Source organism: Malurus melanocephalus, unplaced genomic scaffold (assembly GCF_030028575.1).
Source record: "Malurus melanocephalus ecotype Western Australia unplaced genomic scaffold, MMel_1.1 scaffold_483, whole genome shotgun sequence".
Lineage (NCBI taxonomy): Eukaryota > Metazoa > Chordata > Aves > Passeriformes > Maluridae > Malurus > Malurus melanocephalus.
Window position 1 is genome coordinate 378286 of NW_026623715.1, and position 27062 is coordinate 405347.

At 38.4% G+C, this 27062-nt stretch overlaps 2 protein-coding genes across 9 annotated transcripts in view; one reads left to right on the top strand and one right to left on the bottom strand.

Moving 5' to 3' along the window:
• Positions 1-3858, bottom strand: part of ANKIB1 (ankyrin repeat and IBR domain containing 1) — an 89378-nt gene extending 85520 nt beyond the window's left edge. For 2 of the 6 annotated variants that reach the window (XM_057380935.1, XM_057380929.1), the window contains exon 1: positions 3378-3858. The gene's annotated coding sequence lies outside the window, so the exon portion shown is untranslated. Of the gene's footprint in view, positions 1-3130; positions 3195-3377 lie in introns of those variants that run through there. The other 4 variants (XM_057380936.1, XM_057380928.1, XM_057380932.1 and 1 more) reach the window with 3 other exon arrangements.
• Positions 3859-4396: 538 nt separating this feature from the next.
• KRIT1 (KRIT1 ankyrin repeat containing) lies at positions 4397-25254 on the top strand. 3 transcript variants are annotated; one of them, XM_057380937.1, is made up of 18 exons: positions 4397-4736; positions 5037-5367; positions 6045-6163; positions 6470-6629; positions 7782-7874; positions 8806-8935; positions 11097-11340; positions 11624-11739; positions 12175-12318; positions 13390-13546; positions 14325-14432; positions 16066-16222; positions 18337-18488; positions 19133-19299; positions 21111-21198; positions 22452-22658; positions 22958-23074; positions 23534-25254. In XM_057380937.1, the coding sequence occupies exons 3-18, from the start codon at positions 6062-6064 to the stop codon at positions 23600-23602; spliced, it is 2211 nt and encodes a 736-aa protein (XP_057236920.1). In that variant the 5' UTR covers positions 4397-4736; positions 5037-5367; positions 6045-6061; the 3' UTR covers positions 23603-25254. The 3 variants fall into 3 exon arrangements, with proteins under 3 accessions (XP_057236920.1, XP_057236921.1, XP_057236922.1); XM_057380938.1 differs by having other exon boundaries at positions 5037-5109; XM_057380939.1 differs by lacking the exons at positions 4397-4736; positions 5037-5367 and adding an exon at positions 5395-5498.
• The last annotated feature ends 1808 nt before the right edge of the window (positions 25255-27062 follow it).

Sequence of the window (27062 nt, forward strand, 5' to 3'; positions counted from 1 at the left end):
GAGGTGGCAACAGCATCTTCTTGGAGTCTTCTCCAGGGTGAGCAACCCCATCTCTCTCTCAGCCTTTCTTCATAGGAGAGCTGCTCCATGTTTGTGTYCCTCCTCTGGACCTGCTCCAACAGGTTCATGTCCTTCTTGTACTGAGGRRCCCTCMAGGTGGGGTCTCTCTCACCAGAGCAGAGCAAAGGGGAGAATTCTCTCCCTCGCCCTGCTGCTCACGCTGCTTTGGATGCAGCCCAGGACAAGAGGGGCYTTCTGGGCTGTGAGTGCACATGGCTGGCTCATGTCCGATTTTTCACCCTCAAGTCCTCCTCRGCAGGGCTGCTCTCAGTCCCTTCACCCCCCTGTATCAATACCGGTTGTCCTGCCCCATGTGGGGACCTTGCACTTGGCCTTCCACTGTCACAAGGACTAATCTATCTGCTTCCAATAATTTTGGAAGACATTTCGCAATTATGAAGAAAGCAGTTGTTAAACATTAGGCAGACTTCTCAGGCTTGAACTTTTMATGTAAAATGTAATATAATGTTGCACAAAATAATCTTTTCCCTTAAAATTTACACGTAAGTGTGATTTCTATAATGCACCATGGTATGTGGTATGTATTTTGGGAGGAGAAAGAAAAAGTAGTAAAAGTCCTGATGATAAGGATGTTGAAAACAGAATTTCCCATGTCATTTTGAACATTTCAGAATTTCCACAGGGCTGCTCTTCAAGCAAAACAGATCCCTCTTTGCTATGTATCATTAGCAATTATGCAAACACAGTAATGTGATTAGAAACGTAACTGGTTCAGCACACGTATCAGTAACCTCCAGCTTCTCAATTTTCTTTTTTACGGGCATGAGTCACCTTAGCAAAGCTGACAAAACTTCAACAGTGACAACTGTAGACAGCAACGTCTATTATCAGATTCCAAAGTGAAGTTAATGAACTACTCAGGTAACGGTAACTACGTGGTATCTAAACAGCAAAAATAAATCAAACTAACAAAACCCCTCAAAAAAACCATACGAAACTCCCCGAACAAAAAAATCCCCCCCATACACAAAACAAAAAACTTAAAAAAAMCCCAAAACAAAAAACAAATCCCCACCAAAGAAACAAACAAAAAGCTCYCAACAAAACAAAACAACCACCAAAAATCCAGAACATCACAAAACCTGCTAGCCAAACTAGTTAATGATTAATAAACAAAGCCCTACTACTGAAACAAAAAGAAACGTAGTGATAAGCAATCACAGCTGAGATGTCACAGACCAGGAGTGATAAACTGCTCASGGCAGAATAAATCAACCATAGCATTAACAAGGTCTTAAATACTGAACAAAGACGTAATGACATTTTCTCAAACCATTTCTRTAGCTGTTCCATTGAATAAAAGGTGACAGCTTTAGAAGACATTCCTTTTCATATTTACATGCTTAGTTTTAATTTTCTGAAGTGCGTAGGCCAGAAAGGAACATAGATACATGTAAACTCATATGAAATATGTAACTACATCCAGGAACCTCCATGTTTTTTGCAATAAGCCTAATCATGTACTTACATATGTACATACCCAGTCCTAYCTACATGTTTATGGCACAAGTGAACATTAAAGAGACCGCATAAAACTTATTGCCTAACTTTTTGGTTTTGGCTATTGATATTATTGTTATTATCATAGTGCCACTGTTGTAATTTTGTTTCTTTTTAAAATTAATTCTCATTCATTATAATCTGATTTTATATATATATATATATATATGAATACAGAGAACTACCAACACTGTTTATTTAGCTTTTTAGTAGATTTATAGTAATATCGTAATTCAGAATTTGTATTATTAAATTATTTTATTCTTTTGATTAAGGGCTGAAGTAAAACCTGTTGAAGAAGGAATTGATTGAATACAGGACCACAGAAAGGCTTGGAATTAAAGTTTCCAGAACCCTCTTCCGTGATTTGTAAAGACAATCACTTACTCTTTCCATGTCCACAACAGAGAAAGAAAAAAGTTGCTATAAATGCTACCAATTCACTTGTATGTAGACATCTTAATGAAACAAGTCACATGTTCTAAGTAGTTGAAAAATGCTATWGCTTTCCTTATGACTAAAGCCTATTTTTTCCCCCCAAGGAAGAAGCTAATTTTCCTCTGTACGCAAGAGAGATTAAAGAGAAATTAATCCATCACACTTCACACTGAAAATCAAAAAGATGAAAGTAACGATAAAACAGACACATATATAAGACATAGTCTCTTCTCATTGCTAACCTCTACAGACAAAATCTTCTCAGAAGCTGTCTCTCTCTTCAGCGAGTGTATTTAAATTACAGCACATTATTGATGTTATGTCTACAACAAAAACTCCATTTCTAGAACTGGTAAGCAGAGAAAAGCACTCAAAGAAGAAGCAATCAAGGACTTCATAATGGAGTGATCCATGCAAACAATTTAAGCTGTAGTATTAGTGCTTTACTCTGTCGAGCATGTTATCATGACTCTCTATATCCTCTGCATACTGTTTGAACAGCAAATAAGAGGCATACTGACTAGTCATGAATTATTAGGACTAATTTTTAAAAGTTCCCCARTTTCCAGTATGTGCTTAGACATGCCTGGGAGAAGGATACTGCTACTTACATAAAACCGCTACGGTATCAAGACCAAATTTTTTCCACCGAGTTAAAAAAAAAAAAAAAAAAAAAAAAGAAGCTCCCCCAAAATCATTAGCATTTAATTTCATTCAAGGGCTACTCTGATGGCGTTACCGAGCCAGGAAGCCAGGTCACTCTTGTCACAGCTCACCCCGCAGCAGCACACGCTGCCACTCCGGCCACTCACACTTTTCCCCTTTTCCCTTCCCAGGCAGGATTTCCCGGCTGCGAACGAGGCGGGCACGAGCCGAGCGGCGGGACCGGGCTGAAGCCAGGCCATCGGACAGCTCCAAACTTTACCACGGTCCCCGGGGCGGCCGCTCCCGATCCCCCCCGACCCGGCCGAATCCCGGGCGAGCCCCTCCCTCCCTCCCTCCGCCGGCCGAGGGCCCGGGCCGGAGGCGGCCTCTCTCCCCCTTTATCCCCCGGCCAGGCGGCCCCCGGCTCCCACCGTCCCCCTTCCCCACAGCCCCCTCCCGCACCAACCTGGCTAACCTGCCGCTTGTTCACCTCCGCGCTCCGGCCGCTCCCGCCTCCCCGTGTCCGCTCCCCTCGCCTGCCGACGGTGCCGAGGCGCCCCCGGAGCCGCCTCCCGGCCCGGCCCCCCCGCGATGCGCGGCGCTGCCGACGCCCCGATGTGCGGAGCCTCCCGGCTTCGCCCGCGGCCGGGCTCCCCTCGCCGCGCCCTCCCGCAGCCCCCGCCCGAGCCTCGCCCAGCGCCGCGGGCACTCACCGGCTCCTCACAAGGGCTCTCCCCGGCCCTTCCCGGCGCCTCCGCGCCCGCCACTCAGAGCTTCCATGTGCCCAGCGGCCGCTCCTCTCTCCCGGCTCCACTCCGGGTGCTGCGCCCTCTGGAGTGCCCGCTCCAGTGCGAGCCCCGCGGGCAGCCGGGGCTGTCACTCAGCCCGCCGGGGCCCCCGGCGCGGGCACGGCGCTGCGGCTGCCGCCGGCTCGCTACCCCTTTGTTCGGCGGCGGCGGCGCTGACAGCTGCTGCCGGCGGCGCTCCGCGGGCCCGGGCGGCCGCTCCGCCTCGGCGCCTCCCCGCCCGCCAGCCGCACCTCCTGCTCCTGGCCCAGCCCGCAGCCTCTGCTCGCTCCTTGTTTCTCCGCCCGCGGTCAACAACCGGCGGCGGCAGCACAAGTTCAGGCCGCCGACCCGGAAACTCATCGGCAGCCGAGGCCGGCGGGGCTCCGACGGGAAGCGGATCCACCGCGCCGGGGGAGGGAGAGGGGCGGGGCCGGGGCGGAGCGGGCCGGGACGCGGGGCCTGGGCGGCGGGCGCGGCGGGAGGATGCGGCGGCCAGGCGACGGCAGGCGCCACCGGGAAGGCAAGGCTGGCAGGGAGCGAGCGGGGCCGGGGCGCCCGCCCTCACCCCGGCCCCGGGGCGGTCCCGAGGGCGGGGGAGCCTCCCGCTTCGTGGGGATTCAGCGGGAGCGCCCCTCGGGGGCCGGTGCCCGGCGGCTCCTGGGCGCGGCTGGGCAATTTCGGGGGCGTTTCCCGGCGGGGCAGTGCGGAGCGAGAGATGCTGGGGCGCGGGGCCGCCTCCCGCCCGTCGCCTTGCGACCGTGCCGGGGCGAGGCAGCGCTGCGGGGGCTTCCGAGGCCCCCGGCCTCCCTCCTCGCTGGGCGGGGTGGCACGGCCGGGAGTTCGGGCGGGAGCCGCCCTCTACCTCGTCCGGGCGGGTCCTGCGGGAGGCGGGARGGGTCTGCRGTGCTGGGAGAAGCCTGGGTGAGGYGTGTGCCTTAGACCCGCAGCCTTTGGGATGGGRCCGCGTTGTTAGCACCTGGACTTGGTCAGGATCAGTTCGTGGTGGTGTCTTCTAAAGCTGATCGTGTTTATTGTCAAATCCTTACCGCCCCACCCTTCTTCATCCTCAGTTTTTGTTTTGTGGAGTCATATTGCAAATCTTCAGCTCTGTCAGTTTCACAGACATGCTCATTCCGCTCTGGATTTAGTGCAGAGCAGTGTCAGAGGGCGTTCACCTGCTGCTTATTCACTTGTCCCGCCACTTGTCACCAGGGTGACCTGGCCATACAGTGCAGGTTCCCTCCACACGAGCCTCTGACTCGAACGCTGTGAAGGCAAGGACATGTAAGGAAATCTAAGGAGCAGGCTTTTCCCAACTGTGCATAAGGGATGGTTGTTTGGTTTTTTTTTTCCTTTTAAAATTCTTAATATCCTAAAGCATGAGTTCCTTAAGTGCTTGTTTAAGTGCTTAAGTTCCATGTTGCATGTTTAATGTTTCTAGATGCTACTGTAATGCAAATCTATTAGTTGTTTAGATATTAAACTGTTCACATACAGTCTTTAAATCCTCTAACTAAGTATTTAACTGAAGATGAAAATGTCTATTCTGTTATTTATGTTGAGGTGTTTTTAATATCTTTTCAGGTAGTCTTGATCTGAGGAAAAATTCTGGACTAAGGGCATAGGAATCCGAAGACCTCTGTTTCTTCTAGAAGAGGTGGAGAAGCTAGAAACACTAACATTTAAAATCTGTGGAGGAATTAAACTGCAAAAAGCATGTGCTTACTGATGCTRTGGAATGAAAGGTTGTTCATTTGCAGATGAAGAAAATGGTCAGCTGGAAGGTGGAAATGCTCAGACATAACCTTCTTTCTGGAAGCTGATACATGAAGTGATTTAGCTTTAGGAGGTTTTCCATATAATTTCCATACAATTTTGCAATTATAGGAATTGTCACCTTGATTTAAACAGAAGGGTAAGCAAAGCTTTTTCTTAAAACTAAAAGCCTCTATCCACTTTTTTTCAGAAACTAAAGACAAATTCCTTTCAGAAGCTCTGTTTGAATGAGTTGTGCATCARTTTGCAGCCCCACTGAAATAAAACCAAGTAAATGAATCCATATTATGGTTTATTTTTATCAGCTTTGTTACTTGGCTGTAGGCAAGACTGTGTTCTACTTTACAGGGGGCAGATGAAAACCAGGTATTTTCTTGAAATCTATGTGGAACTCACAGCAGTGCAGTGCTTGTTACAGCATTACAGCATGTTTTCTAAATTACAGTATCTGTTGCTTCAAAATGGCTTTCTTTTTCAATTTCATATCTTTTCCAGAGTTATAAATTTCTTTGGYCTTTTGTCTGGTTTGCAAATAGGGAGGATAGTTACAAAGTAGAAGAAAATCTGCTTTATTTTCATTTTAAAGATGGGTTAGAGAACAAGCTTATTTATATCAAATCTATATGGCGTGCTATTCTCCCCTTTCATGAAAAGGAAGCAAATTATATCAGCTGTTGGCATTTCTCCAGCTAAAGAACAATAAATGAATAATGCAAAGCATCAGTGGATATGAGCACTGCATATCCTGAAGTTTAGTGTACTGTTGAATGCATTTTTCAGCTGAACCTTTTCTTCCTGTTTATTCATTATTTCCAGTGACAAAATAAGGAGAGATGGGAAACCCAGAAAACATTGGGGATGCATACGTTGCTGTGATTCGTCCAAAAAATACCACTAGCCTCAATTCTCGGGAATATCGAGCTAAATCCTATGAAGTAARTCTATTTCTTTTCTATATGTATGAGTTGTTTGGTTTTTTAAAATAATATAGTAAATGTATAATAATAGAAGAGAATGTAGCCTTGTKTTTTACTCTTTAACCTGCTACAGAAGTCATTCTGACTTCATCGTGCTCCTCATCATGTAATAATTCTTGAATTTTGTTACARCTTTTACAGTGGCACAATAAATAACAACAATGATAATAATGATGATAATAATAATAGCAATAAATGCTTTTAAAAGTTTTGTGCTTCTTTCAGTTGTTCTTAAACTCTTTTGGTTTCGTTATTGCTTAAAAGATTTTGCTGCTTGAAGTTCCCATTGAAGGCCAAAAGAAAAAGAGAAAGAAAGTTTTGCTGGAAACTAAACTTCAAGGAGGCACTGAGATAACCCAGAGCATCTTGGATTATGTATTAGAAGCCACCAAACCAATTTCACCAGCCAATCAGGGTATTAAAGGTAAAAACATTTTAATCAAATATATTGTTGATAGCACCATAAAAATGCTTTTTAAATTGGCATGACATGGTTTGCAAAAGCATGAAATTAGTGTAATAAAAAAAGATATGTTTTGAGGTTCATCAAAGAAAGCTAAACCAACTATACAACTAAARCCTTTGATTTTTGTTTCTCTTTTCCTTCCAACTCTATGAAATGCTTACAAAAAGATTTTTAATAAATGAATCTTTCTTTGTGCTGCTTCTTCACCTCGAGTTTAGATTTATAGCTAAACTTCCAGTAAACCAGATCGAAGTGGCTTTTGTATCCATAACTTCAGCTAAAACTTGACTTCAATTAGAGAACTGATCAAGTCAGTTGTTCAGAAGACACTATCTATATGAAAATATTTCTAGCATAACTGTATCACTTACAGATGGAAKTTGATGAGTACATTTTTTTCCTTGGTGTTACTTAGCTGATCTAGCAAAGAACCTCATACTTATGCTGAAAAAATTGTTTTACCCAGCATATTATATTTTTAGATTGGTATAAAGCACAAAGASTAAAAGACTGGTCTTTGCTGTGTACTTCATCTCTATTTTGTAGGTACGGTTATGCTGGGCAAGTTGATAATGTGGGCAGGATAACGCACTGCTGACAGTTTGGAAAAGGAATAGCTGGTTACATGGTAAAATGTTGCAGGTGGCAATGGCTGCAGCTGAATGGACTTAACAAAGCTCATTATGCAGCAAACACAGAATAACAGAATTAATGCACATAGAGGAATGCCTTGTAGAAGCAAAAACTCTGCTCTTTGCATAGTTTGGAGAGTTTTAAATSGACTCATTCAGATGGTCTAAGCATTAATATGCACAGCTTAGTGTGGCCACTTATAAAATATGCAGCTGAGGTCAGAAAAGCTAAAAAGGGCTATAGTCAAGTATTTTTTTCATGCCAATGGGTATATACATATTTATGTTCTTTAKTTTTTTAGATATAATTAGATTTTCTTAGCTTGTTTTAGACAATAGCTGAAAATCATGATATTTTTTCTTTCTAGAAATTAGGAAGATTGAGTCTGGTAAGATTTCAGATAGCCAGCTCTAGATTTTTTTCTTTSTTTTGATGATTAATTAATTGTTTCATTGTTTGTTTTAAATACTGTGCTAGGAAAGCGTGTAGTGTTAATGAAGAAGTTTCCTCTAGATGGAGAGAAGGCAGGCCAGGAGGCATCTCTTTACATTGTTCCAACTGTTGTGAAAGGTAACATTGACCATGATTACTGAAGCTGCACCCATTTTAGCAGAAATTCATTTTAGGGCTTATTTTTTATATGATATATTTAAGTTGTATATATCTATCTCAATATATGAAAATGTGTATGATTACATATATAATAATGTATTATATATTTATATAATATATTATGATATATGGCTTTTTGTGTCTTTAAACATGAAAAGTTGTAGTCAGGTGCAAAAGTCCCTGAATATTTTAAACTTGGAAGAAGTTACTTAAAATCAAGGAATCAAGGGTTTAATGTACTGCTTCTGTTTCTGTAACAATAGCACATTTCTGGTTTAAGCAGTATTTGTGCAYTTGGTTCTATTTCAAGACACAGACCTTAGCTTGTCTAAAATTTGCTGAATGCAACTGTAACACATCCTACTCAGTTCAATGTTCTCTACTCAAAGAATGCTTAGTRAGTCTCTAAACAGTAAATAAAGTCTTTAGAAAGCGAAGTAGGAAAGTATTTTTTAAAATATTGAAGTAAAATGTCTGTGTGCTTTTGGGAAAACTTCTGAATTTTTGCCTTACTTATAGGACTTGATAAAAYCTATCAAATAGATATCATTATGGAGTTATCAGAAACAATGCATACCCCTCCTAGTCCTGAGTCATCTCTTTTTTTCTGATAACAGTATGCATTTAACATTTATTCCTTAAATGAATCTGGTCACACTGATGGAATAGTGACAGAATACTTAGGGGTCTGAAGGCCACTCTGTTGGATTATGAATTGCTATGTAAGGATTGTATGTAATTGCTATCAATAACTATTTGGAGAAAATTAAGTCACTCTAGTCTAAAGTTAGAATATAGTCTTAATTAGGGATGTGTAACTGCAAAAGATGTAGAAGGGAAAATAAGATTCTTCTCACTGGTGTGTCTTCAGAGTATGTTTCTTTTTTAGATAATACGAAATATACTTACAGTCCTGGATGCCCTGTGTTCTACTGTTTACAAGACATCATGAGAGTCTGCAGTGAATCCAGCACWCATTTTGCTACACTTACTGCAAAAATGTTAATTGCCTTGGATAAGTAAGAAACACCATCAGTAAAAATACATTAAAATGAAAAGTTTGTTATTTTATATCAAAATATAAGTATATATTAAAAAGATAATTGGTCAAAAACACATTTTTTAGCATTCTTGTGAATAAGAAGGAAGTCATTGTGGTATCATGCTATTTTGTTCATGYTTATCAGAAATTGAAACCTTGACAACATATTTCTAAAAGTCYTTTTACAAACTCAGGAATGGTATATTTATCTAAATCAAGTAGCTTTTTGGAAGTTCATGCTCACAGTGAATGTTTTATGAAATCATAATGTTTAATTTTAATTATGTTATTATTTTAATAACATAATTGTCATCTGTAAGAGCATTTGCCAGAGTGTAGTAAAAATATCCTGTAATTGTATACCATTAAGATTTGCATTTAAATTAAATCTCCCTGTAGAAAGGGGGTGCGTCATCCCCAGACACACAAATGTATTTGCAGCAGGGAATTAACTTTCAGAAAGGTGATTAGTTGTTTAGCCAGATTTATAGTAGTTTGCTATTTGAATATATTTTTAATATATTATTATTATTTTAATATATTATAGTAGTTTGCTATTTGAACAGGTTTTTTTGGTTTGCTTTTTTGTTTGTTTGTTTTGTGGGGTTTTTTTTGTTTGTTTGGTTCTGGGTTTTGTTTTGTTTTTAATGTACCCTTAACCAAGAAATACCTGACACACTTATGTGTGAACTTACTTGCAGTAATAAAGTTAGCTGAAACTTCAGTTTAACGTAAAAATGTAGGGTTTTTACAGTTTATTAGCAGAGTTGTAATATTTCCATGTATACCATCATACCAGTTACATTTATTTGCTGCTTACTGAATGCTTTCAGACTCTTAAGTTCTGCTTAAAAGTGTTTCAAGCCTCACAGGAAATCTTGGAGGTATAATAGAAAATAGTTTATATTTTTTGTTTCTATATACATAATCTGAAATAATACTTCTCAAAGAGTCAAACTGCCATAACTAATAAATCTACCAAATCTTTAAGGAAAATGCCTGAAAATACCTTAGAGGGTGTTTATAGCACAATGACCACAACTTTACTTTTCTTTCTAGCAGGACCATGAGTAAGTGAAGAGAATGCTGCTTTTGCAGGACATTATAGCTTGGATCTAGGATTAAAAATTGGCCTGAGCATATGCATTGAACTGMAGGTTACCTTCTGCCACCTTTACATATGATTCTGGGACAGACAAGATCCAAGTTATCTGTCAGTGGATATCCAAAGCATGTACTTCTTGTTCTTCTCTATTTCCAGGCTCAACCACTAAACAGAATTTCCTGTAGACCAGCAAAGCACATTTTTACCTTAAGCTTGTGAGAAATCATGTGCAGAAACCTAAATACAAACCTGGCTTTAGACCTTTAATGCTCCACTTAATAGGACACTAAAACAATTTCACAAATCAGTAAAAATGCATTTAGCAAAATCCAAGATGAACAGCTTGTCCTGAGCCCTGTGTTATATTGCATATATGGCAGGAAAAAATACAGCAGATGTACAGTATGGACTTCCCCCAGCAGCACAGAATAAGAGAGCTCTAAAGCTCTTCAATACTATCAGTAGGAGTGCACTGAGAAGAGAATAAATTTCAGCATAGCTTTAAAAAAAMCGCAGGTGGTAGCCTATGTGAAAGAGATGTAGCAGTTAGGAAACTGGACTTTCTGTTTTTTTGCTTTTTTCCTTCTTTCCCTAAGGAAACATGTGAGTTAGAAGGCCTAAGTCAGTACAGATATTGAAACTTACTCTTAAAAATACTTCTTTAAGTTTCAAAATTTGTTCAGAGTAATATTAATAAACTGAAAGTAAATGAAATGGTGATATGTTGGTGTGGTTAAGTTTTTTGGTTATAACTGGTGTTAMTCTTAGTGTATAATTTCCTTTCTTTGAGAGTTTGCACCCGCAGGAAATTGAGCAAATACAACTGCCTAACTGTATGTGGTTAAAAAATTTCACATTCAGGGAGTAATTTAGTCTTATAAAACTGGCTGTGCACATTATAATTCTTTTTTTTTAAATTCAAATGTGTGATTATTGTACATGCAATCCTTAATCAAACAAAATAATGGACAGGCATGATCAAAATGATCCTTTTCTACCTGAAAATGAATTACTCACCCATTCTCTCCTGCAGGTGGTTGGATGAACGGCACACCCAGTCTCACTCCATCCCWGCTTTATTCAGACCATCTCCTCTTGAGAGAATTAAAACAAATGTAATAAACCCTGCCTATGCTACAGAACCTGGTCAAACAGAGAGCTCATTACACATGGGTTATACTGCCCTAGAAATAAAGAGTAAAATGCTGGCACTGGAGAAAGCAGATATGTGTATCTATAATCCTTTGTTTGGATCCGACCTTCAGTATACCAATAGGGTAAGAACTATATTTTCATTTTATATCTGTGAAAAATACATACTTTTTACTTTAAAGTTTATTCATGTATTTGAAATGAGTGTGTGCTCACATCAGAGTTGTTTATTTAGCAGTAAGTGTGCACTAGTTTTTCAAATCCTCATATTTGATCACAATTCTCTTTCGTTATAAAACATGCTATCATGACTTTGGTTTCAAGAGAAAACCCAGCCTGGATGGGTGATTGTGTAGTCAAATCTCAGTAAGATATTTTTTCAGTTGTGTTTAAATTATGTCTCCACAGGTTGACAAGGTGGTAATAAATCCATACTTTGGCCTTGGAGCCCCAGACTACTCAAAGATACAGATTCCTAAAAGAGAAAAGTGGCAACGTAGCATGAGCAGTGTCACAGAGGACAAGTATTATGCTACATTCCTTTTCATTAATGGATAATTTTGTTTTGTTTTATTACAGTAGCTCTTGGTAGACTTTAGAATGAGATTCCTATTACTTTAGGCTTCACTGTATAAATGTGTATTTTWAATAAAATTGTATCTGAAGTCTCTATTGAAATACAATAGTTAAAGGATGAATCAAGAAAGGTCTAAATTATAAACATTAGAGAAGCATTTATAACTATTATAAATACAGCTGTGGCTTGATTATTGCATGACAAGAACTTATTTGTATGAATTCTGGCACCTTTTAGCTGCAGGAACATCTCTTTCATTCTTCATTTAGATTTACAGTTACTGCTGTGTTAGTAATCTTTAAAAAGTTGATGTTTTCAACAATTGTAATATTTCTGAATGGCTGTTCAGCTATTTTTTCCTGTTTCCCCTTTTAATTCATAGGGAACACCAGTGGGTAGATGATTTCCCTCTTCACCGCAGTGCTTGTGAAGGCGACTCTGATTTACTAAGCCACCTTCTGGATAAAAAGTTTTCTGTTAATCAGTTGGATAGTGACCACTGGGCACCAATCCATTATGCATGCTGGTGAGTCAAGGGTAGCTTTGCCAATCAAGTGTATTATTGCTATCRTGATTCTTTAGCGATGTCATCTATGTAATTTATCAGAAGAAATAACAAAAATTCTGGACTTTTTATACTTTGATTCTAATATATGTTAGTGTTAACCTTCTGAAGAGAAAGATTGATTCAGGTTTTGAGATAATTTTAATTTGAATGGTTTTGGGGAAACCAGTTGTGGAGATCATGTCATCATTTACCTGTTGCCTCTTGTGTCTGTCCTGAGTATCTATTCTAGTTCCTGTTGGTGGCACTGAGTCTACTGTAGCATGGTAACTTCCATAGTCTTTGTTGGCTAAAGCTGGTGAGCAGTTTTACAGTACAGCASTAGCTGAGCTCAGCATGTTTTGGTGCTGGTCAAGCTTTGAGTAGGAAACTGGATTAGGTGATTTACAGAGGTCAGTATGTCTGACTATAACTCTGTGATTTAATCTGTGAGAGCTTGAAAACTCACCTTGGTCATAAAAATRCTTTGGTTTTATCTTTATGGAAGTTCATCTTTTGTATATATAGTGGTCAGTATGTCTGATGATATGAATAACATGAGAATYGAACTTGTTTATAAAAACCCCACAATCTTACTTTCTTTTTAGTGTTAGTCAGATATCTTGTAAATGACTTACACATCAAATACACACAAGAGTTACAAGTTATAAGCATGGGGGTTGAGAATCTCAGGATCCATCTGCATGACAATCAGAACCTGAATTCTGTTTCTCACACTGATTGCTTTTTTCTGGACAAAGCTGGACTCCATTCTGCCATGACAGAATTGCTACAACTACCCAAAATTAGCCAGTTTAAAACAAGGTTCAGTTTGTCTGTAATGAATCCAATAAATGGTTACTAGATTAATGATTACTGAAGAAGTATGGAACTGATTAATTTCTACAAATTTAATTAGGTTTCATTGTATCTTGTGTAATTTGAATGTTAAAAACTCTTCTGTGTGCTAAAAACCACTTTTTCATAATTAGGGCTATCTGAAAAAATTGTTTTGTATTTGCTGTGTCTGTTCTGATTTAAACTTGTCTGCAGGTATGGAAAAGTTGAAGCCACTCGAATGCTGTTGGAGAAAGGGAAATGCAATCCAAATCTTTTGAATGGCCAGCTTAGCTCTCCTCTTCATTTTGCTGCTGGAGGTGGACATGCTGAAATAGTACAAATTCTACTAAATCATCCAGAAATTGACAGAGTAAGTTCTGTTTGTGTGTAGAAATAGCAATTTTAGCAAAGTTTCTATCTTGTGTATGAAAAATATTTTGGTGTCCAGATCACAATGTGTAAACACAATGATCTTGTTAAAAGGTTACTAAAAAATGGTTRCATATTTTTTATTACCTCTACTTTTCCCATTGTATATCAATTAAATGTTTGAACTCTMGTATTGATGCCTGAAKGATTTTTGCCTTTTTTCTTTTATATATTCTCTATGTTCTTTACACATGTATGACCATGGGCCCCACTGCAAGGGACTGGGATATTTTGAATCCCTCTCAGTGCTTTTCCCCAGACAGATAGACCAGACTTTACAGSGGCCCCTGTCCTATCTTGTTTCTCCCTGGCTACCAAGGTTGAAAAACAGTTCTTGGAGACACATTTTCATAAACGAAGTACATCTAATACCAAGGGGGCATCCAGAAAAGAGTTGAACCAAAAGGGGGAATTACCTCATCACCTGGGCTTCTAATTGGGAAATTCTGTCAAATATGCTAATTTGCAAACTTATAAATCTGTTTATGCCCCATGGGGGGTGGGCTTTTATGGAAATCTTTCCATATCTTCTCCTGGAGGCCTCCAAATAAAGACCAGCTTCTATATTATCTCCTATACTAATACTATTTCAAAAGTGTGTTGTTTTATTTCTAGAGTCCTTAAGGCATCAGTATCAAGGATTTTAATTATCTCAAGAATGTGTGTTTACCTGTCTCCAGTGAAATCAATGTAGAATGAATGTTTCTGTTTGTTTGTAGCACATTACTGACCAACAAGGAAGATCACCACTGAATGTCTGTGAAGAGAACAAACAAAATGAGTGGGAAGAAGCTGCAAAACTACTGAAAGAAGCCATAAATAAACCTGTATGAGTTTATTTTCTAAATAGTTTAAAGTTTAATTTACACTTAATATTGTAGAAGAGCTAGGGTTACTTCTAGCTGTTAAGGAAATGTGCAGCACACTAAAATTGTTAGTGTGAATATTGGCAAACTGACATTTTGTCTCTTTAAAGATTTCTGTTCTGTTTCATGGCTCAAKAAATACATGTAAGACATGTAAAGATGATGCTCCAATTTATTTGTAGGAGCATCACATCAGCTACTGATTTTATGTCTATTTTTGATCATACARCCATCAACTTTATGCACTGTCATCTTATATGTTGATAAACAGGTACATTCAGCTGGCTAAATGTAGGTTTTTGTGAAATAGGCTTTTTAGTTAGGCARTCAGTTAGTCATTGTAGGCTTCCTTGGCAGCCAGTGGAGATTTAGCCAGGATAGGAAACAAAATTTACAATGTAACTCCTCTTATCCTGAAGTAGATTTCAAATTAGCCAAATTATATAAAAACTCTTGTTTCTTTTCTTTGACTTCAGCTGCAACCTGTATCCCTGTAGGCAGGTGGTAGTAAACCTGTCAGTTTTTCAAGATGTTTTAAATTATCTTCACACTGCATGAATGATCTTCCAAAATAATTAAGGAAGGAACTGGCCTTTATATTAGGGATCTTATTATGCAGTAGATCATACAAAGGTGTGTGTGTCTAATGACTCTAAAGAYTAGAGGACACATGTTAAGTAGATTTCAGAGTGTAATGTGTGATATTGTCACTTATGACTAYTCAATTAATACAATAAATAAACTCCTCCTATAAATTACTCCACTAGGAATGACAGTGACTTCTGCAGCAAAAATAGACTGATGTTTTCCATTCCAACCTCATTTTCAGTCAGTTGTCATTTTCCAAGGCATCCCTCTTTTTTTTCCAAAAGGTTTTAGGAACTCAGTTCCTGATGACTTAGTAGATTTGAGGAAGGGAAATAACAAATTCCTGAAATGTTTTTATTCAAGCAGCTGAAACATCTAACCTGTTATAGAAATGAAAACAAGGCATTTCATTGGTTTATGGCTTGTATATATATGCTTTAAGCATCTGAGTTGTGTTTATGTATGTCTTTCAGGAGGCATACTGGGGACTCACAAGCAATTCAGCTATGGGGGTTCTGAAGGGGATAGTTATTTATTATTTATTAGATTTATTTAGATTATGTTAGAGGACCACTATAAGATTTAGTGAGATTGTATTCTTCTTGTAGTGGGTTCTGAGCAAAGGGTGGTGATTCCCTCTAAAAATAAGTAGTTTTTGTACAGAGGGGGAAAACTCATAACCTGACAATAATAGCAAGGTGAACATTTTGAGATATGCATAGGCAGGTGAGCTCAGATTCCTCACAGAACTTTTAAATACCTATTTGCCTTTGAGTTCAACAGAAGTCCTCAAAATACCAGCAAKATATTTCTTGGAGGTGCTGTCATAAAAAGCACAGTATAAGAACTTACACAGGATGAGAAACAAGCCATTTTGATAGATAATAAATATGCAGGAGTTGTGCAATGGGTTTTTTTCAGCATTATGGTTGTTGCTGAATTATGGTAAAAATACCAACAGAAAGGATTTTAACAAATTGTTTAATATTTTTTCATTTTGATGTAGTATGAAAAGGCACGAATTTATCGTATGGATGGGTCATATCGCTCTGTTGAACTGAAACATGGAAACAACACAACTGTCCAGCAAATAATGGAAGGCATGCGTTTGTCTCAGGAAACTCAGCAGTACTTCACTATCTGGATCTGTTCTGAGAACCTCAGTAAGTAAAAAGGACAATGGTTATACTTGAGGGTTTACCATTGTTTATTTTTGCTCGCCTTTAGGAAAAAATATTTCTTAGGAGAGTAGGAAGCATCCTGTAWAACAGTCTTTACAGCCTGATGTCTACAAACTGCTTTCAGAGTGATGGAGAGCTTCTCCCATTTTAACTTTTACTTTGAGTACCCTCAGTAGGTCTGACTGTATCACTCTGGCACCTGTAAAGTATTTCATCTGGGAAGATGAGGCAGTTCCAGATTGCCTTTCTGTTATAAGACACCTTGGCTTAGGACCTCATAGGCCTTACTAGTAGCTTATCATGGCTTTATCGATATTTTTATTCCCAGAATGTCTGAATTTGGATGCATGTAGTTGTTTTTACCAATGCTTGCTCTTTTTTAAACTRCCAATTAAAGTAAGATGATTAATGTTTTTTCATTAGGTCCTTTAATTATGTGAATTTTCTTGTGTTTTGCACTAAAATAATTTTGGATAAACCAATTTTCAGATATATTTAATGGGAGAGAATTCTGATGTAAAACATCACTATTATATTTGTGGTATTTTTGGTATTTCTGATCTAAATAAAAAGTTTATGATAATTTTTATTTGAGATATATAGCAAAAGATAAGTAGAAGCCCAAAAGAGTCAATGAATGTGGTTGAGTTTTTTCCGATAATGTGGTCAACAGTACTGCTGCAACACCATAGCTACAGGACACATTATTGTGGTTACAAAGCTCAGTTCATGTCTGGTAGGATACTGTGTTGGCAGTGTCATTAATACAGAAACCTTGCATTTAAAAATTTATTTGATGTTGCCAGTGTTCCACTACAGTGGCATTGTTACTTTTTTTTTTTAAAAATAGCTCTAACTATTGGAGGAAATATTTTCTTCATTCTTGTTTAATCTTTTTCTTCCAGTATCATACCATTTGCCTTTTTTACTTTGCTGTATGCCACATGACTACTGTAACCCTCAGCTAAACATAGATGTTAATGTCTGAAAGAAAAGGAAGTGTTTGAGGGTTAAAGTCTTGCTGCTTTTGCCTTTGCTAAATATGTATGTCATGTTTTCATAGAATCATTGAGGTATTACCCTTGCATTTGAGAGGAAGAGCTCACTGATACATTGTACTCCAGATGTTTAGGCTAGGTTTGAAAAGGAGCTCCTGATTTATGGCTTTAAACAACCAATGGACAAGTTTCATTATAAACTAAATTGCAGTTTGTAACTGAAAGGACCATAGGTTTCTTGCTTGTAGAACAGATAATGTTTTTCTGTGTTTGAATGTAAGATGGGTAAGTTAAATGAACAGACTATTCTTAGTGAAAGATGTTGCATTATAAAATAGCCATTCAAGTTGTTCATGTAATGTGAAATGCCACAGTGTGAAAACCAGAACAGTGAGTTTGAGGCAGATACAGCCTCCTAGAACCTGACTTCTAGAAGAAGCCAAGTGATAATCCAATCCTGATAATTACAGGCAGGGTAAGTGAGTGAGCCAAAGTTCCAGACTCTAGTACATGGGACTGTAGTTGAAAGCTCTGTATTAATTTCTGAGCTCTCATGTACTAYGAGAGAACATGAAACATTGAATGACTTTAGCCTGTTAAGAAGCAAGACATTTCACAGATTAAAAAGAAGAATGTCTTTTCAGAAAAGTTCATGGTTTTATATAARTGTATACAAAAATGGGAAATTAATTTATAAGATAAACTGTATTTTTCTATCAGAAATAAGATTATTAGATTTTATATTTATGCCATAATAATAGAGACAACAGTCTCTCATGTTTTATTATTGTGTTTTTAAGTTTAGTSTTAGTACTTCATTAAATATTTAAAAAACACTTCACTCCTGAGAAATTGAAAATAAYAAAGTTTCAACACTATTGCATTTAGTGAATTGATGCTAAGAGTTTTATCAATAAATCCATATTTTCAAAACCTTTTCTATATAGTAGTTTAGAAAACATATAATGTTTGTTAAAGAGTCATCAATTTCAGAGACTCTGGGTTTGGTGCAGCATTTAATCATTTGTGTACATGTGTATGTGTATGTGCTGGGCCTTTCTGTTTGTTTATTTAGAAGCAAACTCTGTTACTTTTCAGGCCTCCAGCTGAAGCCATATCACAAACCTTTGCAGCATATTCGAGACTGGCCTGAAATATTCACTGAACTGACAAACTTGGATCCTCAAAGGGAAACTTCACAGCTTTTCCTGAGAAGGGATGTGAGACTTCCACTGGAAATAGAAAAAAAGGTCAGCACTTGGAAGTGAATGCATGAAATCATGGTCAGACTCAGAACACTTTGACCATCAACACTCAGTGTGTATAGTGACTGTAGTAATTTCCAGATTTACTTAAACCTGACATTTCCTTTTCTGTAATAGTCTGAGACTTCACATTCTTCCTTCCCTCCCTCTTGCCTTCCTGCCATCTCTTTGTTCTCTCTCTCTTTCTCATCCTTTCAGTTTGGTTTGTCCAACGTTCCCATGTGTCAGTCTCTGTCTGTCTTACAGCTAAACACAACCTGCCTGATTTTGTTTTTCTTWCTTGTGCTGTTGCTTTTCAGTTATTTAATTGGTTGATTTCAGTGGGATTATTCAAACATATTCAAAATGAATTCATGGGGGAAAAATTCACAGATATCTGTATTTCTGTGAACCTTTTGATTGGGCATGGTATGCTAGTTACCTTTCATTTGTGGTTACATCAGTGAAGTGTTGCAATAGCTCTGTGAAAATATGTGRTTTTTTTCTACTATGAAGCAACTAAAACGTACATTTCAGTCAGGATCACACCTTTGTCTTCTGCCTCTGAATCAGTGAGAAACTGCATTTTTAGTTTTTAAGCTCATTTTCCTTTTTACAAAGAATTCATCTTATTCAATTTTTTTTAACAGATTGAGGATCCATTGGCTATTCTTATACTTTTTGATGAAGCCAGATACAATTTACTGAAAGGTTTTTATACATCACCTGATGCAAAACTGATTACACTGGCAAGTCTGCTTCTACAAATAGTCTATGGAAATTATGAGAGCAAGAAACATAAACAGGGCTTTCTAAAGTAAGTATATATATATAAAACTTCAAATTATGGGTTTAGATTAAGTATTTTTAGATAGCATTTACATGGAATTCTCAGATTTTAGGTGTATTTGTTGGTTTTCTCTGTCACTGAGCTGTAGTTCAGAGCAATCATATAACACTTTGTAGCTGTAATAGAATCCGGACATAGTGTGTGAAAATGTGTTAATCTGAATTACTGCAGTCCCAGACAGAGGGATGGAGGTTCTGTGTTCTGTAAAATCTGTCCTGAGATCCGTAATACCAAAATGAACCAAGGCTTTGAACAGTGCTGAAGAAACTTCTTACTATGGCAGTTAGACCAATGTCTGGGACTGACTTTCCATCTCTGGACAGACTATAGAGATACAGTTTCTCTTATGTCATTTGTAGGAGAAATGCTGTACTAAATTGGTCAAAACCATAGCACCAGCAGGGCTCAGCCAGATGGTATTTTTCTCTCCCCTTCCCTCTGCATGCGAGCACAACAGTAGCTGAGCTATTTTGGGATGTGGCTGCTTCTTCCCGTGTACATTTCTACAGCAGTATCTGAGTCCATCAAGATTCCAGTTCTCTACTGTGTGCACCTTCACCCCTGCCATCTCCACCTCACTTCATTCATGGAACAGCAGCTATTCTGGAATGCTGCCATGCTTCTCATCTTCTCTTATTCACAGCATCAACTGAGCTGTCTTTGCTTGGTGGGTTTTTGCATGTATGCCCTGCACTTACACAGCTGGTCGATGGAGCATAAGGAGATGGGGCTTTAAGTGGGGCTGCCCACCTGCATGAGTGTGCAGTTCAATGCAGATGAGTTTTGTTTGGAGCAACATGCTGAATCCCAGCAGCTGCAGAGGTGAGAGGTGTTCCTCTGCACACTGAGGCACATCAGTACTGTGGGTCCAGGTTGATACTGCCCAACAGAAGTGTTTGGCTCTACAGACATGACTACCTGCAGAGATAGTTTGGGCCAGATAAAAAGCCATTTGGGCATGCTTTCCATCTATATTCACATAGTCCTTCTTTATATAGATGAAGAGATTTATGTTCTGATTTCTTTTGGTAGTTGACATAAGTGTTTATTCAAAGACCAGTAATTWAAAAAATGTATCCAGGCTGTTGTTTGTATGAGAGTATTATTGAACTTAAAAGATCTGATGCATTGTCCTGTGCGGTGTTTTTGCTTGGTAGTTACTGCCAAACACAGTTRWAAMMTWWYYRRWWAKKTTWYATCACTAGGTCTTGGGACTGTTTTAATTGTACATAAAAGCAAACTAGTAAAGGCTTGCATTATGCCTTTTATTGTTTTTTGTTTAGTTYCCTGCATTTTGGACTTTGTGTAGGTAGCTTCCCTTTCATGTCATGTAATGTATGATTAATGTGGAAATTAATCAGGCTGAGTCCTTGATGGTGCTGACTGCAGGAGTGGAGGAAAGAGTATATACAATCTGTCATATTTTCTTGAGTATGTGATATACTGATATAAATGGCATTTTGTATATAATTTTGGCTTCCAAACTGGAATTCACCAAACTGCTCTCTAACCAAGTACGAGTTGTGTTCTACCGACATTTCCTCTCCATGCCATGTCAATGACGTGTGACACAGAGCATATAAGGTAAAGCAGGGTCTTCATTAACTGGGAATTACACCTTGTCTTAGGAAACCCTCTCATCCGGTGAGGCAAGATAAAGTAGGAACTGACTGTCTAGCTCAATATGTGACTTGAAGGCACACTGTGGCAGACACTTTTCTTTTTTGTTACTTTGTTTAGTGAAGAAAAACTTTCCTTCCTCTTTGTTTTTCTCTTAGTGAAGAAAACCTTAAATCTATCGTACCAATAACCAAACTAAAAAGTAAAGCTCCACATTGGACAAACAGGATACTTCATGAGTACAAGGTGAGATAAATAAGCAAGTGGTAGAAAATCCTGTTCTTTAACATTTTTGACTGTTTGGCTATCAAGTAATGAACAGAAATGCTGATACAAAAAGCTAAAAATGTGTATGTTCTGAATTTTTGGAATGGCTTGTTGGAATATATTTCTTGTACAGTTACAGATGATCTCTTTGTTGTAAGTAAATATATTTGTTGTCTGTTCATTCACCTTAAGTGCTATCTGTGTATTGAGCACACTTCCAATTCAGGCAGAGGTGTGAAAAAATCTACTCTGACTTACATTTTCATGTGTTTTTATAGCAATAGATCCCCAAAGTCCTTTTTTGTCAGTCTAACTTGTATGTTAGGGATCTGGTAATGCTGCTGATGTGCACATGTGCACACACACACAAACTCCTTTGATTAGAGAAGCTAATTGAGCAACATTTTAAAATGTGCACTTGGGCTGCTTGTGTAAAATGCTTCTAACTGAGGGCTGCAGATCCCAAGTGAGGACAGATTAAATCTGTGATCTTCACAAGCAGTTGTGGAAAAATTGAGGTGTGTCAGAAGTAGATCAGCTGATGTGCATCCCTAAAGGTAGCTGCCAGGAAACACTGTAGAGGCACCCATGGAGTGTTTTCAAACCTTGCCCCTCCTTTTGAGATGAGATTACTCAATCGTAAATTTTCTTTTGGTGCCCATACCRTTTTTGTCAGAAATCAGATCATTCCTGTCCTTTCTAATAGAGATGAAGGAGGTCATGATGGTCATCTRAGAYTGTGGTGTAGCAAAGTTATCTCTACTCTGCCATCAATTTAAATGTAAGAATGTGCATAGCTTTCTTGACTTCTGCTTTTAGGCCATTATTTTGGGGTGTGGGCATGGAGGAAGGGGAAAGCAGTTGCAATCTTTAGAAGATTTCAGATGTTAGAAATGGCTGTGTAGAGTTCAGGTAAGTGGCAATGCATGGTGTGGATCCAGAGAGGCCTTTTTCCTTTGTGAAAGAGGCAAAGCTGTGGGGCCCTTCAGAGGTTACGTGGCTGTGCTCAGCTTTCTGAGGCTTGTGCAGGTATCTGAGTTTTGCCTTAGTCTCTTCTACAATTGGGGCCTTTCCGTGGCTCTAAGGTTTAATGTAGCTGTAGAAAGATGGTTGATGGGAAAGCACTTTGGAAACATGCAATTAGTAGGGATTGCACTGAACAGTGGAYTTTCCTCAAACAATCACAACTGTTTGAAAAGACTTGTTGATTCTCATTGTTCCTTTATTTATAGAATCTCAGCACCAGTGAAGGTGTCAGTAAGGAGATGCATCACCTTCAGCGCATGTTCTTGCAGAATTGCTGGGAAATTCCTACTTATGGAGCAGCTTTTTTCACAGGACAGATATTCACCAAAGCAAGTTCAAGTAGCCATAAAGTCATCAAAGTGTATGTAGGAGTAAATGTAAAAGGGCTGCACCTTCTCAACATGGAAACAAAGGTCAGCTTAAGTTAACTGCCAGTGATAATTATAAAACTTAATTCTCTTCTCTTAAAATCTYTGTACTTCTCACATCCAACTGTTTAATTAAACTTGACTGAAAATTTCCAAGATTTTAAGATCTTTATATGTTTCTAACAAAGTCTTGTATTTTTTTTTCAATTTACCACTTTATGAACTACAACTGCATTGTGGAACGTAGTGGTTTAAGTYTGAATCCTGTCTTTTTGAATGAAGGGAAGTTCAGTTTGCAAGTGTGGAGAATTTTCTGAGTGACGGTTTCCTGCATTTGATTGTAGGCTTTACTCCTCAGCCTAAAGTATGGTTGCTTTATGTGGCAGCTGGGAGATGGAGATACATGTTTTCAAATCCACAGTCTGGAAAACAAAATGAGCTTTATCGTGCATACCAAACAGGTAAGCACTGTAATTTTTCATCCTCTGTGTTCCATTATTTTTTTCCTAAATTAGATACACAAGCCTCTYTTCTCTTGAGATTGACCACCCTTGCACAGTATAAAAGAAGCATAAGCCAAGACCCCATAAAAATGATTTTAAAACTTTCTTACTAGTAAATTTCAGAATGTTTGCTTGTTTCTTAGCATATGAAAGCCTTCATTATTCAGAATATATTAAATTCATCTATAATCATTAGGATAAATCTCTGTTTTAATTGAAACTGTTTGTTGCACATGTCCAAATCCCTCATTCTCTACGGTTCATTCCAAATATAATGGGAATCACAGAGCTGGAGCCAGTAACTGATCGAAACTAGTGGAGTTTGAGATTGGATAAAGCTGAGAACTGCTTTTGTCATGTACTTGATTGTCATAGTTCTGAAATGCTGATAGAATTTTATTGCATCCCTTTATATAGGCAGGACTTGTTGTAAAACTCCTGATGAAATTAAATGGCCAGTTAATGCCAACTGAACGAAACGAGTGACTGAAAAGAACAATAGTTGGCCTCTGACAGCTGAGCAAAAAACAATTTGTTCCTCCTCGCAACTCGACTTCCATGTACGTGAATTTTACACAATATAAAAGTCAATTTGTACAGTTTTTTTAACTTTGTACAGAAGCTGCATGGTTTATTTTTTTAAAAAAAACTATACAACATATCTATTATTTTTATAAATATTTTTGTGTTTTAAATATTAACTATTGTAGGGCTTGAGTGTAACCAATAAAGCTAATGAAATGTAAATGGTTTACTGAGTTTGACAAGCATGAATCCAGTAAAGCTTTTGTTCCCAGAGAAATATGGGACTACCAGTGCCATTAAGCCTCAGTTAACCTATTTACCTTTCATGTCATTGTGTGGAACATCAAGGAGGTGGTATATGTTGCTGTATTTTGTAGACACATTGTATTTTTAAGATGCTATTGATAAATATGCTTAAAAGACCAGTTAGACCTTTGAGCAACTTTTGATAAACTCTTGTTTTTTATTTGGTTTCTGACAAACATTTTAGCTTGCTTAATTTTTACTCTTAACTTCCTCATACTTTGTATTCATATTTATTCTAAAATATTGCATGAGGATGCCAAAAGGGAAATACTTTAAATCATTCAGAAGCCATATTGAATGTTTAGCATGCTTGTTTTTTAAAATGGATTTTTCCTTTTGCYGTGCAATATAAATTGTGTGTATGGAGGAGAGGGAGATATGGATTTACAGGTGAACCTTACTCAGAGGACTTCAGAAAGTTTAACAAATCCTACCCTGGATTGCAATACATATGCAGTAACAAAAACTCATTCAGGAGGTACTAAGTTATTTTAAATTAGTTTTCCTACTGATTACTGACTTTGGGTTTCTTCAGGCTAAAAGCAGTGCAGGATAGAGGAATGAAGATGGCAAGGAAGTCAGATACAGTTTGAAGGCATTCTGCCTGCTCTTTGTAGAGTCAGGATTGGGGYTCAACAAGCTGGGCCCCAAGTGTAAGGTGGGATCCTATGCAGTCTGAAACATATCCTTGTACATTAAAATAGTAACTGTAATACAAATCTTTGGAGTTTCTGGTTGTATTTCAGGGTTTTAAGTGCACTTGACTATTTCTTCCGTGTAAACTGCATGCTAAAACAGTGTGCAATATTTTGTAAAAAAAAAAAGCTTTTTTAAAAAATAAAAATTAGCACTTGCCTCTAAGTTTTCAAATAAAAGCTAAAATGAATGTGAAGAACTGTGCTTTGTATAGTAACTTTACTGATACCTTACTAGTAAGAGCAGTTTAAGAAATTAAAGTAGTAAGCCGTTAAAAACGTGAACGGGAGACTTGTATTTTGTATTCTTCTTAGCAAGCTGTACTTTTCTACTTAAACTTTACAGGCCTAAATAACAGTAAACCATCGATTGTTATATGTTGTTTAAGATAAATAATGCAGCAGTCAGGTCCTTCATTGTGCATCCCTGCTGTCACTTGGCACTGGTATCAGAAATACATTTCTCTACCTAGCACTTTCTTAGAAAACTAGAGGAAAATGTTAAGAAGGTGTGTCAGTTGCCTATTTAACTATACYATCAATATGCCTTATTGCTGTATAGTCCTTTCTGCTAAATTCTTATTTATTACTACCTAATAAATTGTTTGCAACAAGTCACATTTGGTGTTTCTATTTTTGAAGCCAGCATGAAAGTGCCATCAAACGTTACACCAATCAGGTGTTACTGCTAAAGAGCAGTAGTTTGTAATAGGCTCATCTTTGTAAGGTATGTAAGAAGATCATCAGAGAGGGCCACAGGTAGAGGTCGTGCACCTCAGAAACTACTCAGGACTTCACCCAGCAAACTGGAAATTCTGCATCATGGCAGAGGTTTGCAGATGTTGCTCGTCAGTGGAGCCACTGAGTAACAAGAGCCCAACACTGCAGTCCCAGAGGCTTCTGGCACCTGGGGATGTGGGAGCTTCCGCTGCCCTGCTGTGACAAGGCTGGTGTGTGCACTCCTTTCAGCTCAAAGTGGGGAGATAAAAAATGGGGACAGAATCCATCACTGCTGAGACAGATCATTAGTAACCACCCTCATATCACTACCAAACAAAACCCCAATGAAAATGAGCTGCAAGGTGGGCAAAGCTGACACTTGTGCCTTTGAAAGCATGAGATGCCCAGCTCAACACCTACGGTTCATCTAAGAAGTGGGCATCTAAGTGTCAGCTGAAGAGCTGACAAAAGCAAAGATTTGAGAGTAGAACACTCAGCCAGGCCCGCTAAGGCAAAAGAGTAACCAAGAACTTAAAACTGGGAAAAAAGGCACGATTTTACCAAGTGGAGTAACTGACCTCRTGCCCCAGAGAGCAGCTTGTCCAAGAGGGAAGCCCTGATCCTGAGGGGAGGTCCTGCTGCTGCTTGAGGACAGGGAACATWGCTCCAGGGATGTGGGGATTTCCTGGCCAGTGTTAGCTTACAGCTGGATACAGTTTAAAGCTGGGCTGTGACTGAAAAAAAGAGATACAGGGTCAACAGAAACAACATACACAGTTTGCAAAAGCTCTGCTTTACCCTAAAGAATTGTTGTTAATATGGGGTAAAAATACAAAAATAATGTACATAACTATTACTAGTCTGTATAAAATTAAATATAATTAAGGCAATAATTACATAAAAATGTAATAAATCCATTTATATATATGTAATTATCTGGAAATCCTGTCCCATGGAAGCAATAGACTGACACTATTTCCACCAAAAATGTCCTTTCTTCATAAACTGACAGTATAGAATGTCAGTAACAATCAGTGACTTGTCATGACTCCCAAAAGAATTGTCAAAGCTTGTAAATATTAAGGAATTCTCTCAATCACTACAGCACTGATGAATTTCCTTTGGCATTGGAAAGTGTTGAAACTTCAGAGCTTGCAGGCAGCAAATTGAAAACTTTACAAGATCCCATAGCTGACAAGAAGAGTTTGAAAGTCCTCAACATTGATTCAGGGTTTACCAGAGGATATGACCCACTTTTAGAAACTACAAGAATGTCAATCAGTAATGATAAGCTTATGTTTTTGCCTGTGCACCTTTTCCAGTTGACAAAACTAAAAGTACTCAGAGCTGATGACAACAAATACTTTATTTCACAAACAGTGGAGAATTTATGTTTCTGAACTTTGCAAAAAAAAAAAATATTTAAAAGCATTACAGATAATCTTTGCAACTGTATCCTGTTGAAACATCTCATTGTATGTAATAATCAACCTGGCTTCCTGCTAGTATTCCCAGACTTACACATTGAAACTTTTCTTTAGGTAAAAACTCTCTAGACTCACTGGGTAAACAAATATTGCCTTAAAAAGACCTACCTAAAACAGAGTTTTCTGAAAATGCTTTAGGATACATTTCTGTTGAATTAAAAAATTGTATACGGACAACCAAAGCCGGCCTCGGCTGTAATGAGCTCTCAGTTT